The following is a 16,489-nucleotide window of genomic DNA, read 5'->3' as shown; positions in this document are numbered from 1 at the left end:
CTCATTATTTATATTAATTAGCTTTTTAATATTATTCTAAAAAAATTGATCCAAAAATGCAAGGAATAAATTACTTTTGAGTTACTTTTACAAGTTGGCAGTTTTGTATTAGTTAAAGAAAGAAAAGTTTTCTTTAAAAAATTACATTTTAATTTAAATGGTATTTTTCCATTTATAGTTACAGCTAATCTTTTGAAACATTTATGCAACAAATTCTCACTTATATTATAGCAACTATAAACCAAAAATCATAAAGTCCTCTGTGTCAAAAGTTTAAAATTACACCCTTTACCTATGACTGTAACTAAAGATTCCTTCCATAACAGCCTGTGTATTTATTTAAATATAAGTTCCCAACATGTGGGAGCATAAATATAAGTTCCCACCGTTTTTGTGGCATTTCTTGCAGTTTTCACTCACAGCGATCTCATATGTGTGTTACAGGAAAGTGATTTGTTATTCCCAGAAGTGCTAAGCAGAAAACCCCATCATGAACACAGGTACGAGTGAATGCATCTGATCAAAGACGTACAGTGTCTGAAATTAGCTGAAGGCTAATGAAGCTAACAATGAATGGAAATCTGTCTCACCCAAAATCGTGTGTGTAAATATTTTACTTGATCTTGTGTAACGGTCTGTGTAAGGTGTGTGAACATGTATTCGACAGTGCGGTTTAATTTTGTCATCATTGCTGTTGTTCGCTTCTCTGAGGAGTTTAGCTGAGTCAACGTGTTCTTCCAAACCCGCTAGAGCTCTGTGAGTGATTCAGATGATTTGTGCTGTTTTTAAAAGAGCTAAATGCTAAGGCTCAACATTTACCACCCCTCTGAGGGCATTTCATGTAAACAGAAGAGAAAGAAAGAAAGAAAGAAAGAAAGAAAGAAAGAAAGAAAGAAAGAAAGAAAGAAAGAAAGAAAGAAAGAAAGAAAGAATGTATTTGAAGTATTTGAAATGCTTTGTATTTAATCCATTTTTGGCTGCTGTGTGTCTCCAGGTAGAGGAAGTCATTCATCAGACTCAGGTAAGTGTGAACATTCTTGCGCATTTGTAAAATTCTGTGTGTGTGTGTGTGTGTGTGTGTGTGTTTGTGTGTATATGTGTGTATATGTGTGTTTGTGTGTGTTTGTGTGTGTGTGTGTGTGTGTGTGTGTGTGTGTATTTGTGTTTGTGTTTGTGCTGTATACGATTTCATGTGATAATATAGGAATATGACAGTATATCTGAGGACATGAGGCAAATATATAGTGAAAATATATTATATAATATATTATAATATATTATATAATATATACATGAAAATAGTGGTGTATAGTGTGTGTGTGTGTGTGTGTGTGTGTGTGTGTGTGTGTGTGTGTGTGTGTGTGTGTGTGTGTGTGTGTGTGTGTATTTGTAGATGCCTGGCAGTCTCGCAGTGTGGCAGATGGATTAAGGAATGGTGATGTGAGCTCAACTCTGACAGCTAAAGGTTACCGGAGTGTTTGTCCCATCATGCAGGACAAGAACAGTCCCTTCCTGGTAAATACCTCAAACACACTTCACTCTCAACTCTAGAATAAAACTGCTTTCCAGGTTTGTCATGTTATAAATACATCACAAAGTCTAAACTCCTCTGACCTGAAGATGCTGAAAAACATTCAATTAAATTACACTTCTGACTGGTACACTGGAGTGCTGACACTGGAGACTCCATATCTTCAAACTTCACCATATCTACAATGACAGCACTGCTGAAAGCAGTTTAGGTTTGAGTTGAAAAAGTTGGATTTTTTTTCTCATCAGGACTAAAATGAAAAAAATTAATAGTTTTCGTGATGGAAGTAAGCTTGGACAAAACGTATATACTGTATATGCAAATACTTGTACAGTATATACTGTATATTAATATATCAAACAATCACAATTATTCCATATAGACTAGTGTGACTAGTTATCTACTGTGCTGTAGTACACTTTTCTTCTTTGTATCATTTAATATCTTTTATATTCACACCATGTTATAAAAACTATAAACTTTCTGTGTGGTGGGTATTAAACTTTAAAGCAGCAGGATAGGATTTTTCACAGGCTGTAAGTCATCTTGTTTTTATTTTTAGGCCATGGATTTAATGACCTTATCATTTTTTCAGGAGGAGTATTCTCGCTTCATCATTTCTTACTAAGATCACACTCATATTGTCGCTTTGACTTTCTGTCCAGTTTTAACGTTGTACTTTATTGTCTGATTGGCTCCCCTGTGTGTCAATCAGGTCCCGCTCCCGCCTCCTCGGAGAGAGAGCTGTCACATGACACCTAACCCTCCGCCTTATAGCTCCATTGTTCCCTCCGGTTCTTACACCCTCAAATCCAGCTCCTCCTCCTGCCACTTATATTCTGAGACTACTTGCAATACTACCACCAGCTCAGATGTCACCCCGGAGGCAAACGCTAATGCTAATAGCTTTATTAGCCAGATCCTGGAGCGCAAGGTGTCATCTCTCAAACTTGCTAATGAAGGATCCAACGCTGCTACAGCTACAACTAGTGCAGATGTAACCAACAATACTAACATAAATCAATCTTGGGCTAATACTAACATGGCAATGGTCATGAACCCTGGTTCACGTGATAGTCCACCATCCCCACCACCACGTACACACTCCAAATTCCCTCCTACAACACACACAGCCTCTCTCTCCATTCAGGTATCTCCTAAAAGTTTAAAATATCATCCTGAATCTGGACTCCAATCGGGATCTGGATCTGAAAGGCAGGATCCTGTTGAGCCAAGCCCCAAAGTGCCACCCAGACCAGCGCTCAGTGTGGTGGTATTGCATTTATTTGGCTTCAGATTTTCACTTTTTACTTGCTTTGTCTTTTTTCTAATCCACAGATTTTTTTTTTCTAGTCACACGTTCTCTCCAGGAATAGTCAATGTCAGAATAATAGAAGACTCTAACAAATATGTCTAAGATGACTCTTCGAAAAAAGGTTCCATCTTGCACTCTAAATATTTTTAGAAATATTAAATAGGTATGGAACATCCCACAAAAAAAGTGCTCTGCAGGTTCCGTCTTGAGTCAAATTCCATTTATCTTTATGAACCTTTGAAGGTTATATGTAGAGTCTTACAACAGAGGGTTCCTCTTCAGGAGGTTAATAGTAGAGCCTTGTACCAATAATTGAGTATAATTTCTAAGTGTATATTTGTTCTTGAATCTTGAATCCTTACTTAATCCTTTCATTCTTATTTTATCAGATTTCTCAGTTGGGCGATCTGGGGTGTATCATTAAAGGTCCTCACTTTATTTTCCATTCAAAAAAGAACACATTTGGAAAATCTAAAAAAACCTTAACCATCTAAAGAGATCTCGAGGATGCCTTTTTTCTTGGAGTATCTTTGTTTTCGAATTCTCAGTAAAAACTGTCAAATTCTTTTTTCCTCCCACAGCTGATCCCCCTGTACAGGTTGCTAACATGGTACAACTTATCTTTAGCACACAGTATTTCACATCCTGCTCGCTGGCATGTTTGCGCTAATCTTCTCTCCATCCCTCCTTTCATCCAACCAACCCTCCGTTAGCGGGACGTATCCCCACCAAGAGGTACTACCGACTTTCGTTCCGGGGCATCCTACAGCTGCACGAGTCAGGACTCGCCTGACTTCCTGTCTGGGCAGAATGCTTCGTCACGGTCTCTTTCAGCCCTGAGTCACTATTCATCATCAACAGCCGTCCTCGAAGAACTACAGATCTGTGCTGTGGACTCACGCGAGGCCACACCCACTCCTTCCCCCACACTCAGCCATGCTTCTGTTCCCCTTGATGATGTCCCTGCACCCACTGCCTCAGCAACGGCTGCTGATACTAACGTAACTATCACGCAGCCATGCCACGCCCCCTCACTTAAAACTCACATCTGTTTGCTGTCTTGTTGGATAAATTGTTGTAAAATCTTTTTGTCTTCATCCCTAGCCTTGGTCGCATGCATACTAAATGTTGCTGTAAATGCAGATGGTCTGGGTACATCTGTTCTGTTGAACTTGTGTTGTTTGTATTTTCTATAGTGATATTCTGAGGTTATTGTGTGTTTGTGTAAAATATGTATTTGCTACCTTTTTTGAAATGACATCTAACCACGTACCTACACCACTGTCTAGTGTTGATTTTTTTTTAACTAGGAATTGACCTGTCGTTTACATTTTGTTTGTATGTTTTCTGTGTACGTCCCCACCACACTTAATTTGCATCTGTAACATCGTGGTATGTTGCTTCCTGCTACACTAACACTGTAGTCCTGGACCACTTACCAAATAGTACATCATGATATATAGAAGTCAGATTCTTATAGATTGGTTGTGTTCACAGGGTCAGATGGCAGTAAATGGAAGTGTGCACTCTCAGAGGCCATTCTCTCCTCCAGCACAACGTCCTCCTCCACCAGTCTTTAGTCCCGGACTCGAGCAAATCCATCAAACAAGACACTCGGGTGAGCGTCTGATGTTCACCCTGTTCCAACTGGATCTATTGTGTAGGACTTCTTTGTTGTGATGAAAAAAATTATTAGTAGTCCTGTTGGAGTTGAGTATGTGTAGTGGTTCAGTGAACAGCTATGGTGTTCTACAGTAGTTAGCTAGCATTAGCTACTGTAGGTTTTAGGTTCTAGGTGGTTTTGTGCACTGCAACACTAAGAAACTAGCAAGGCCATGTTGGGAATTAGTAGACCTTCAAAACGATTTCTCTGGGGCTCACAAGTGACCAAGAGTCAATTGGAGCCAATGGAGCAAAACTGGGCGTGGTCTCTGGGTGGGATGGACAGCAGACTAGTTATTGGCTAGTGCACATCTATTCGCTTATGCTTCCAAGGTTTGTGATTTCATGGGGCATTTTACAATTGTTGTAAATATTTTACCCCATATACAATTAACCCACTACCACAGTTCCACAGGTTGTTTAATTTTCCTTTTACAGTAACATGAAGACAGGTTTTATCTGATTTTTTTTTCTTACATACATTAAATAGACTTTAAATGGTTATCCTGTATCTTGTGTTCATGCTTTAATTCCTACAATTGTTTGGATTCTATCACATTGACCTTGCTATTGATTTTTGAAATAAATTTAAATGATTGGTCCTCTAGACATGATATTACATTGCAGCATATGAACAATTGGTGAAATTAGCATCACTAAATCTACTTGGGGGGGGCACGGTGGTGTAACGAAGCGGAGTCGTATGGATCCATTTGCAGCGTATTTATTAATATCGACAGAACAGGCAGGCAGGGTCAAGCACGGCAAACACAACATCAGAGAAATGGCAAAATCGAAATCGAGGGACATGCAGAAGGTCAGGGCAGGCAGCAAACAATCAGAGAGACAGGTAACAGAAACAAAGTCAAAACAATCGGAACAAACAATCAGAAAAACGCTCAGAATGACTGCGGAAGCAAGTCGAGACTTCGCAATGGGATCAAGTTCGTTTCCTTATTTAAGCGCGTCAGCTGATGGAGAACATCTGGCGCCCTGTTTAGGTTGAGCGGGGTGTAGTGGGAAGTGTAGTCCGGGAGCGCTTAGTATTCCGGAGATGATTCTCTCCGTTGTGGGTGCGGAGGTGAGGCAGGTGTGCTGATCATGACAGGTGGCTTAGTGGGTAGCACGTTTGTCTCACACCTCAAGGGCTGGGGGTTCGATCCCCGCCTCGGCCTTATGTGTGTGGAGTTTGCATGTTCTCCCCGTGCCTCGGGGGTTTCCTGCGGATACTATGGTTTCCTCTCCCGGTCCAAAGACATGCATGGTAAGTTGATTGGCATCTCTGGAAAAATTGTCCGTAGTGTGTGAGTGTGTGAGTGAATGAGACTGTGTGTGTGCCCTGCGATGGGTTGGCACTCCGTCCAGGGTGTATCCTGCCTTGATGCCCGATGATGCCTGAAATAGGCACAGGCTCCCCGTGACCCAAGGCAGTTCGGATAAGCTGTAGAAAATGAATGAATGAATGAATGAAATCTACTTAGCTAGAATTTTTCCCATTCAGTGTAAAGTTGGCATTGCTAAGCTACGGTAAAGCTTGCATATGATTCGATCTTACCAATTTGCCCCACCCAGAGAGATTCCTAAAAACTAAACATTTCCATTTCTCATTAAGTCTAATATTAAACATACTGAAATAAAATCTTTACTAATTAATAAGTAATTAATAAGCAGTTAATAAGTCATAAATGAAAAGGAGACACTTCTGGATCAGTTAGCATGTCGTTTGCGTTTTAGCCATAAACTCCTATGTGACGATCGATTTAAAAGGCATTAGTAGTCATTTTAGTTCATATCTTATTGATTGAGCTCTGGATTTGCAGTGTCCATATAATTGGCGTGTGATGTACTTGGTTCATTAGCAACGGCGCCGTTGGCGGCGGTCCCCTGTCCAGCTCTCGCATTTTCATCCATTAAACTAGACTAGACCAATCAATATCTGAGTAGAATGGAGACGGACTAGGAGCCACCACTCAGGCACTGGGGAAAGTTTCACTACGGATGTTGATGGTGCAGATTTTAGCTGAGAAGCTAATAGTTGGTTAATGGCAGTGTTGTATAAAGTACTAGAAAGCAATGCTTGAGTAAAAGTACAAGTATCGTACTAGGAAAAGACTTTGGTAGAAGTGAAAGTTGCCTTTTAGAATATTACTCAACTAAAAGTCTTAAAGTATCTGATATATACTGTACTTAAGTATCAAAAGTAATTTTCTAATATTTAATGTACTAAAGTATTTGAAGTAAAAGTAAAAAGTAAAATTTCAGTGATTTTCGGTAGGCATAAGATGAGGGGCGGTTGTAGGGTTTCATCTTTAGGGGTTTTAGCCCTCAGTGAGAATTTAAAACAGGAAGAGTTTAATATTATATATTATATGACTACATAGTAAGCCAAAAGTTATGGTATTATTAAATGGCACAAGTGGACACCAAAATTTTATGCATGATGTGATGATGCCAGTCTTGAATCAGTTCATGTATGTGTGCATTCTCTACAAACAGTGAGTCCAATGAATGCAGTCATTAATAAAAAAAAATATTCACAAGACAAAGACCAAATCAATAAATGTTATTTTTATTTAGTAATTAATGGATTGTTTGCATTAATATTTTGTTTGTGCTACAACTCTGGTAATAAGAATAGTGACATTTCACTGCTTTTGATTGCCGTCTTTGCGGCTTTCCCCGATTAACGTTATACAGTAGATAAATGCCTCCAACTCTGACAGCGCGTGCACGCTGCAGGTGCCTGTGCTTCTCCGTAGCGCGCGCGGACGTGCGTAATGCAATCTAGGAGCAGTGATTCGCCAAAGCTCCCTTATTACAGTCACACACATTTCTTCTGATTTTATTTTGTAGTAACGAGTAACGAAGATGCTTTGTCTGTCTCTGTCTGTAGACAAGTTGGAAATATATTCTGTCTGTCTCTCCTACTCTATCTGTCTCTCCGCCTGTCTGTCTATCAAACTATTAAAATTTTTTTTTCAATTTATTATTATTTATTTAAATTATCTGTGTGTTTGCCTTCTATCTATCTATCTATCTATCTATCTATCTATCTATCTATCTATCTATCTATCTATCTATCTATCTATCTATCTATCTATCTGTCTATCTGTCTGTCTGTCTCTGTCTATCTGTCTATCTATCTGTCTGTCTGTCTGTCTATCTATCTATCTATCTATCTATCTATCTATCTATCTATCTATCTGTCTGTCTGTCTCTGTCTATCTATCTATCTGTCTGTCTGTCTATCTATCTATCTATCTATCTATCTATCTATCTATCTATCTATCTATCTATCTATCTATCTAGCATACAGTATTTTATTCGTAATAGTCTCTAGCGCTGTATATTTTCTGTGTTACACTTTCTTCCTGTCTGTTTCTCTGTCTTTCTGTCTGTCTGTCTGTCTGTCTGTCTGTCTGTCTGTCTGTCTGTCTGTCTGTGTGTTAGAAGGTTCAGAGTCAGTACAGAGGGAGTCTGTGTCAGTGGGTGAGATGTCATTCAGAAGCATGACTCCTGTGGCTCGTTTCTCAGAGGAGGAAAAGAAAGTTTCTGTGATCAAGGCGCCTCATTACGAGGGCATCGGGCCTGTGGACGAGTCGGGCCTCCCACTCGCTATCCGAACGGTGAGTGTTATTGAATCTGCCTCTGACTCTCACCATTATAATTACCCTTTGGGCACATGTGGGGTAGGTGGAAGGCATGGTGGTGAGAGGCAGGGGTTTTTAAGAGTGGATTTCAAGTTAGGTATCAGGGTGGGGAATAGTGCTTTAGGCTTCAGGGTGCACCAATGTCCCTAAAATCCTGAGGTGTCCTGAGCTGTGTGTGTGTGTGTGTGTGTGTGTGTGTGTGTGTGTGTGTGTGTGTGTGTGTGTGTGTGTGTGTGTGTGTGTGTGTGTGTGTGCGCGCATCTCCACAGACCGTAGACAGGCCTAAGGACTGGTACAAGACTATGTTTAAGCAAATCCATATGGTGCATAAACCAGGTGAGTTCTTTAAAACAGCATGTGTGTGTGCGTGTGTGTGTGTGTGTGTGTGTGTGCACACGCGCGTGTGTGTGTGTGTGTGCATTGTCGAGTGCAGCACTACAGAATTGATCACTGTTGATTCATTTATTCACACAGAAACAATCACTAAAGATTTCATCTAAAAGAAAAAATTTGATTTCATTTGAATAAAGATTTGATATGATGCTCTTCACAGATGATGACTATGCAGAGACATACGGTGCTACCTACGCCTTTGTGAATAATGGTGGGTGCTGAGAAAATCACTCTTTTTCAATATTACAAAGTAAAATATTGTACAGAAAAATATTTTACTACAGCACAACAAAACATTCATTCATTTATTTTCTACCGCTTATCCAAACTTCTCGGGTCACGGGGAGCCTGTGCCTATCTCAGGCGTCATCGGGCATCACGGCAGGATACACCCTGGACGGAGTACCAACCCATCACAGGGCACACACACACACTCTCATTCACTCACACACTCACACACTATGGACAATTTTCCTGAGATGCCAATCAACCTACCATGCATGTCTTTGGACCGGGGGAGGAAACTGGAGTACCTGGAGGAAGCCCCCGAGGCACGGGGAGAACATGCAAACTCCACACACAAGGCGGAGGCGGGAATCGAACCCCCAACCCTGAAGGTGTGAGGCAAACGTGCTAACCACTAAGCCACCATGCCCCGCACAACAAAACATTTGATCTGCTATTTGAAATTAAATAAAATGAACAGCAAAATTCTTGAACTTTTCCAATGATGGCCTACATTTTGTTTGTAAATGACTGCAGTACTTATGTACCTATATACAGGTATAATGCGATAAAAGTCGAGTGTCTCAGTTACAGTTGACTGGCTGTGCTGTCCAGCTGAATTTAAGTACAGTAGGGCTCAATGGTTTGTCAATCAGTGGGTCTGTTTTACACCAGGTTAGGGTCATCTTTGCGTGTTTTTATAATATTCAGTGGCAACCATGGGAGGCAAACATGAACTAACAAGAGTGAGTAGGCAAGCTAGTGTTACGTGGAAGAGTGAAGGCATTTCCTGCAAAAAAATTCCCTAGAAACTCAAAATACCAGTGAGTACTGTAGCATGCACCATTAAGATGCATGCAGAAACAGGGAAGAATGTTGACTGGAAAAGAACTGGAAGACCTTGATCAACAACAAAACCAGTGGAGAAGTTTATAAGAGTCTACAGCCAATATAACAGAAAGCTAAATGCACCAGAATTCACAGCACAGCTTAATGCACCTAAAGCTGTGCCAGTTTCAACTTCATGAAGCTGGCTTGAAGCTGGCTCTAAGGAGAGTGTAGCTGCCAAGAAACCCCTGAGACCACAGAAAAAGGTCAAAGGAACATTCATTCATTCATTCATTCAGTCATTTTCTACCACTTATCCGAACATCTCAGGTCACAGGGAGCCTGTGCCTATCTCAGGCGTCATCGGGCATCAAGGCAGGATACACCCTGGACGGAGTGCCAACCCATCGCAGGGCACTCACACACTCTCATTCACTCACACACTCACACACTACGAACAATTTTCCAGAGATGCCAATCAACCTACCATGCATGTCTTTGGACCGGGGGAAGAAACCGGAGTACCAGGAGGAAACCCCCGAGGCACGGGGAGAACATGCAAACTCCACACACACAAGGTGGAGGCGGGAATCAAACCCCAACCCTGGAGGTGTGAGGCAAACGTGCTAACCACTAAGCCACCGTGACCCCCTGTCAAAGGAACATGGAAAAGAAATTGGATTGTTGCTGACTGTAGAAATGTCTTGTGGTCTGATGAAAGTATAATTCTCAACAAAGAGGGTTACCATAATATTCTCCAGAGACATGTCATACCATCTGGATTGAGACTAATTGGACAGTCCTTCATACTACTATATTATATATATATATATATATATATATATATATATATATATATATATATATATATATATATATATATATATATACAGTAATCCCTTGCCACTTCGCAGTTCAAGTTTCGCGGCCTCAGTGCATCGCTGATTTTTCAAAAATATTCATCGAAAAATAATAATAAAAACGGTTTCCCGCTATGCCAAACAAAGAGAGAATCTCTCAAAGGCTTTGTACATACCCACGGGCACTCATACAAGGCACATGATTGGTTCCCGGCGCGAGATCTGAGCTGACTGGCTGTGCATCATCGCATCCTCTCCCAGCTTCTTCCCTTGTTGTATCTCGACACTCTCATTGTTCAAAATTAACTTTTTGTTAAGCCCTTACAATGCTTCCTAAGCGCCGTGCCCCTGCGAAAGATTCCTCTAGTGAGTCAAAGAGGAAAAGGAAGATGATGACCATCAGTGAAAAGGTCAAACTTAGGGCAAATCCTACTTCGTGGATTTTCACCTATGGCGAGGGGTTCTGGTCCCCATTAACCGTGATAAACGAGGGATCACTGTATATATATATATATATATATATATATATATATATATATATATATATATATATATATATATATACATTCAAGGTTTGTTTGTTTTAATGCAAAAAGGAAAGTTTACATTTTTGTTCACATTAAAAAAAAAGCTACATGTGATTATTTAACCTAGAAAGTTAGCTTTCTAATAACAGACTAGCTACATAGCACTGTTTAAATGTTGATAGTATTAGCTTCTGTTAGCTGAGGTTCAGTCATTTGTTTGTTTGTTTTTTGACTGGTGATCTTCTGGTCCCTCAGAGAACTTCAACCCCGTCCATGCCCACCCTCCACCTCGGACCCACACGTACCGACCTCTGTCCCGAAACTCTAACGAGCCCAGCAAAGCTCCACCCCCTCGAGAGTTGAGCCCCGTCCCACCCCCACCCCCTCCAATGCCTTCGCTCCTGCAGCTCCGCTCACGAGACTTCGACCGTGAGAAAGATCTCCCACATGATCCGTAAGACTTTCTCACTGATGTGACGAGTTTGGGGGTCTCTCACGTTCTCTTTCATTATTTCATTAGATCATTATTCCTTAACCCCTCTCTCTCTCTCTCTCTCTCTCCCATTCATTCTCTCTCCCATTCACTCTCTCTCTCTTTCCCTTCTCTCTCTCTCTCTCTCTCTTTCTCTCTTTCTCTCTCTCTCACTCTCTCATTATTTCCAAATGTTTTTTCATTATTGTGCTCTCTCTCTCTCTCTCTCTCTCTCTCTCTCTCTCTCTCTCTCTCTCTAAGAAATGAATGGAGTCCCCCTGATCGTAAAGTGGACACACGACGGTATCGTGCTGAGCCACGTAGCATCTTTGAGTATGAACCAGGCAAATCCTCCATCCTGGAGCATGAGAGACAGGTCGGTCTTTACATTATCTTTTGCTAATCCTGTCTTCAGTAGCTGTAACCTTTTATCCATCATTTATTTTATGTTTATTGTTCTGTGTATCAGGTAGTAAGATAGAACAGCTAGCTAGCTCTCACCAGAATGCTATTGGTGCATTAGCTTAGCATAAAGTTGAACAGCTAGCTAGTTCATTAGTAGTTACAAGGCAATAAAGTGTGAGAGTTGTGATTCAGTGTGAAACAGTTCAAGAATGTGTGTGTTTGTTTGGGAGTGGGTGTTTAAAAAGTGACTAGCGCAGTGTTTCTCCTCTCAGAGCTCTGCCTTTATCCAGCTCAGCAGTTTTATAAGGGATCGAGGCAGCGCAGTGAGCCAGACGCTCATAAAAACTACATTTCCCACAGGGCTTTGAGATCCGAGCAGCGCTGCACTGAGTGGAGCTAAAGAGCAAGAAAAACAACCTAACAGCAAAAGACACACACACACACACACCTACACATTACCGCTTACATTATATACTACAGATTTTCTTATATTCTGCAGCACTAAGCTACAAATTGTAGCCTCATGAGATGATCACAGTTGATGTGGTTAATGTATTGTTTTTTCTTTTACAGTGTTTGTATAAGTAAAATGAGTATTAAGTATAAGAATTTTTCTACATTTTTTAGTGCTACAGCCTGGAAGTGGACTTCAGTTGGATTGCACACAGTGGTGTAAAATGAGTTTATGTAAATCTATATTTATACACTAGGGGTCTGTTTCTTTATTCCTGGTGGGGACTTGACAGTAGGATGGTTGTTTTATTAGAAGCTGAAACTGCCCCATTCTCATGTCTCTTGATAGATGCATGTTTTCATATAGCATTTGCTTGCATCCATCTTGCCCACAAACTCTGACTCGTTTCTTACCCCCTAATGATTAAAAGCAGCTCCATAATATGATGCAACCACCAGCATGCTTCACCATAGGAACTGTGTTGACAGAGGGATCAGCAGTGTCAGGGTTCTGCCATAGAGAACCATACAACTTCTTCTACATGTTTCCTGAGTCTCCATCATGACTTTTTGGCAAACTCATATGTCTCATCGCTGTTCCATAAAGCTGTGCTTCAAGCAAACGGGCTTCCATAGCAACCGGATACACCAAAGAGAATTTAGGGATTTCACAGCAACAGAGATATACTAATGCAGACACACACACACACACACACACACACACACACACACACACACACACACACACACACACACACACACACACAAACACACACACAATTATTTTGCAGACTATATTGATTTTCTTTCCATTATGCAACTGAGGATTACTGAGAAGTTCCATTAGTTCATATATACTGAGAATATATACTGAGAAGTTCCATTAGTTCAACACTGAAGATGTGAAAAAGAGGGTGATTATGTATTCAAAGCAGAACGTGTGTGTGTGAGTGTGTGTGTGTGTGTGTGTGTGTGTGTGTGTGTGTGTGTGTGTGTGTGTGTGTGTGTGTGTGTGTGTGTGTGTGTGTGTGTGTGTGTGTGTGTGTGTGTGTAACTTTGCTGCCCTCTACTGGATCGTAGAGCAGCATCAGTTTCCATAAAAAAATGTACCACAAATGTGTTGCTATTGTTTTAAAATGGTTGTTACAATGGATAGGAGAATCCTTTCTCCAGCCGTGTGTGTGTGTGTGTGTGTGCGTGTGTAAAATCCTCTTTACTTGTCCTTTCCCATTCTTTTCCCATCATGCTCTGTGGTTTGGTGTAGTCCTCTTAATGCTTTCCATCTCTCTGTCTCTTCCTCATCGCTCCGTGCTGCAGAGTTTTCATTTAGAAGCAGATGAGATAGATTTAGAGAACGAGCCTTGGTTTAAGTTCTTTTCAGAGCTGGAGTTTGGCCGGCCGGTAAGTGAAACCAGGAAGGAGCTTTGTGTGTGTGTGTGTGTGTGTGTGTGTGTGTGTGTGTGTGTGTGTGTGTGTGTGTGTGTGTGCGTGCGTGCGTGCGTGCGTGTGTGAGGGCTTCACTTCAGCGTGTGAGTTAGCAGGTGTGTATGAAGTTGGCATGTGCCGATACTAAATCTTTTCATCAACACACACGAATTAGTCTAGTCTATTCCATGGTGAACAGAATTAGGGGATTGGCTCACTCACTGCTACATTTTAATTCGCCAAAAAATAAAGATAATTTCAGAGCTGTCGTCAGTCCTTTCTGATTTGGACCCACAAAGTCATATACCCGGCACATGCCTGGTGTGTTGTGTGGTTGTGAGAGTCGACCCTCGGTCTATGGTGTGCGCAGGATTGTTTTTTCCTACGAATCCTGTGCTGATGTGTGTGTTATTTTGTTTTGTTTTATGCACCCATGATGTTTTCTAATGACTTTAGTCTTGAAGCACACCTCAATCACAAACACCGCGAAAGATTCGGTATCAGATTTACGTTAAATGGGTTGCCAGTTGAATTAAAATATCCTCTGTCACAGAGGGCTACAAAATCATAAATACAATAAACAACTTTTCTTCTATCAGTCTTCTCTAGAGTGGGAGGAGCTTTCTTTACTTTACTCTGTAATGAATCTTCCGCAGTGTTGCTGCTTCAAGACCATACAATGGCTTAAGCTTGGTTTGTTTGTTTGCTGTTTACTTGTTTACTGTTTGTGACTAATCAAGTAAACAAGCAGGAAGTTGCTGATGACCGACGCAGATAATCCTGAAAAATCCTTTAAACCTCAGAGCTGGTCTGAGTTTACAGTGTGAACCAGAACACGTGTGGATTCACTCACACAATAATTTGCACGCTTGCACACACACATGCACACACACATATACATACACACACACAAACACAGAGCGTAGTCGCTGGTCAGCTTTGCTTTTTTAAAGCGCGTGATGGCATGGGACTGATATTAGCATCCCCTATTCTTCTTACAGCCAGTGTGTGTGTGTGTGTGTGTGTGTGTGTGTGTGTTAGTGTTTTGCTATGCACTAATGTTATTGCTTTCTCCACATGTGTGGTTCTTTCCCATGGTGCACCTGCTTCTTCACCTCATCTCCACTCCTCCTTCTCCTCCTCCGCTCTGCTCTGTTCGGCCGTCTAGCCTCCTAAAAAGAGGCTGGATTACACACCTGACTGCTCCACGCACTCCCGAGCCCAGGTAATACCTCCCGCTCCCTTCACTGTTTCATTTGTCAGTCCATCCATCCGTCCATCCATTCATACAGCCTCTCTTCCATTTTCTCTTCTCTCTAACCCATCAAAATTCGGCCTGTATCCAGTCTTTTCCTGTATCGATCCAATCTGTCCTTTAATTCATCCATCTCCTCCTCATCTGTTTGCTTTACCATCCCTCTCTTCTTTTCTCTTTTCTCCTTTTCTCTCTCAATGCATGTTCCTCCCATCCATCAATCTATCCATCTAAATATACCAATCTTTGCTCTATACTGTATTGTTCCATTAATCCACTCATCTAATCCATCTGTCCATTTGACCATCCACATCTATGCATCCATTTGCTGCCAAATATTTTGTTCCATTGATCCAGCTGTTTATCCATCCATCTATCTATCCATCCATCTATTTCTCGTGTCTTTTAATCCTGTAAAACTGCCTCCAGTTCTGTTTATCTACCAACATTCCTCTCTTCCACTCTTCTCATTTCTTCTCTTTTCTTCTCTTCTTTTTGCTTCTCTTCTCTTCTCTTCATACAACGTTCCATCCATCCAATCATCTATTATGCACTCATTCATTCACAGTCTTTCTCTCCCCTCCTCCTGACTTGCTTTATTGTCACACTAATCCACATTAGCACGTAATTACAAAAGCAGTGAAAACGCAGGACTGATTTTAATCATATCTCACCATCAAGACATGTGGTACAAACCTGTTAATATGTAATTAACAGAAGGTGGTCAACATTACAGTTTTTCTCGATTGCTTAAACACATTTGCCCACTCTGACGTCACATTTTCAAAACAGTTAACACACAGGATAAAACTGAAGCTCAATGGCCAAAATGACTCATTTTGTTAGCAAAATGCTCTAACACTCACAAAACATTAAAAACATGCAACATAAGCAAATATTTCCATCAAACACCACAACTTGTGGTCAAATTAATTTATTCTTTCAATAAATCATTACACAATGGACAACAAAATACAAAATGCAGCCATCAATATGAAATATGATACTTTACAAACTCTAATGGATACTGGAAAAAAGGTACCAAAGAAAACTTATGGGTAGAAATACCTTTTAAAAAAAAAGATATATATATTTTTTATCTTTCACATTTAGTCCATTCGTTCTTGATGATTATGCCACAGGTTCTCATCAACATCATACTCATCAAGGTATTACAATAAAAAATCTGTACGTGCACATACTGGAATCGTGCCACCTTTACGATGTCAGAGTTTCTTTGAAATGGAACTCTGTACAGCTGCCCATGATGTTTTCTAATGACTTTAGTCTTGAAGCACACCTCAATCACAAACACCGCGAAAGATTCGGTATCAGATTTACGTTAAATGGGTTGCCAGTTGAATTAAAATATCCTCTGTCACAGAGGGCTACAAAATCATAAATACAATAAACAACTTTTCTTCTATCAGTCTTCTCTAGAGTGGGAGGAGCTTTCTTTACTTTACTCTGTAATGAATCTTCCGCAGT

The 16,489-nt window shown here is 40.7% G+C and overlaps 1 protein-coding gene across 4 annotated transcripts in view; it reads left to right on the top strand.

Annotated features, from left to right (window-relative positions):
• Positions 1-16,489, top strand: part of sorbs2a (sorbin and SH3 domain containing 2a) — a 44,575-nt gene that overhangs the window by 10,177 nt on the left and 17,909 nt on the right. For 3 of the 4 annotated variants that reach the window (XM_047815972.1, XM_047815974.1, XM_047815973.1), the window contains 13 exons: positions 445-500; positions 995-1,021; positions 1,394-1,515; positions 2,247-2,804; positions 3,560-3,847; positions 4,344-4,464; positions 7,959-8,134; positions 8,428-8,494; positions 8,712-8,762; positions 11,247-11,445; positions 11,725-11,839; positions 13,639-13,722; positions 14,915-14,971. In XM_047815972.1, coding sequence (XP_047671928.1) covers positions 491-500; positions 995-1,021; positions 1,394-1,515; positions 2,247-2,804; positions 3,560-3,847; positions 4,344-4,464; positions 7,959-8,134; positions 8,428-8,494; positions 8,712-8,762; positions 11,247-11,445; positions 11,725-11,839; positions 13,639-13,722; positions 14,915-14,971 — 1,875 coding nt within the window. In that variant the 5' untranslated portion in view covers positions 445-490. The remainder of the gene's footprint in view (positions 1-444; positions 501-994; positions 1,022-1,393; positions 1,516-2,246; positions 2,805-3,559; positions 3,848-4,343; positions 4,465-7,958; positions 8,135-8,427; positions 8,495-8,711; positions 8,763-11,246; positions 11,446-11,724; positions 11,840-13,638; positions 13,723-14,914; positions 14,972-16,489) is intronic. The other variant, XM_047815975.1, reaches the window with a different exon arrangement.

The sequence above is a fragment of the Tachysurus fulvidraco genome, chromosome 7 (assembly GCF_022655615.1).
Source record: "Tachysurus fulvidraco isolate hzauxx_2018 chromosome 7, HZAU_PFXX_2.0, whole genome shotgun sequence".
NCBI classification, from domain to species: Eukaryota; Metazoa; Chordata; class Actinopteri; order Siluriformes; family Bagridae; genus Tachysurus; species Tachysurus fulvidraco.
The sequence above is the reverse complement of the archived record's forward strand: the minus strand, read 5'-3'. Positions and strand labels throughout refer to the sequence as shown.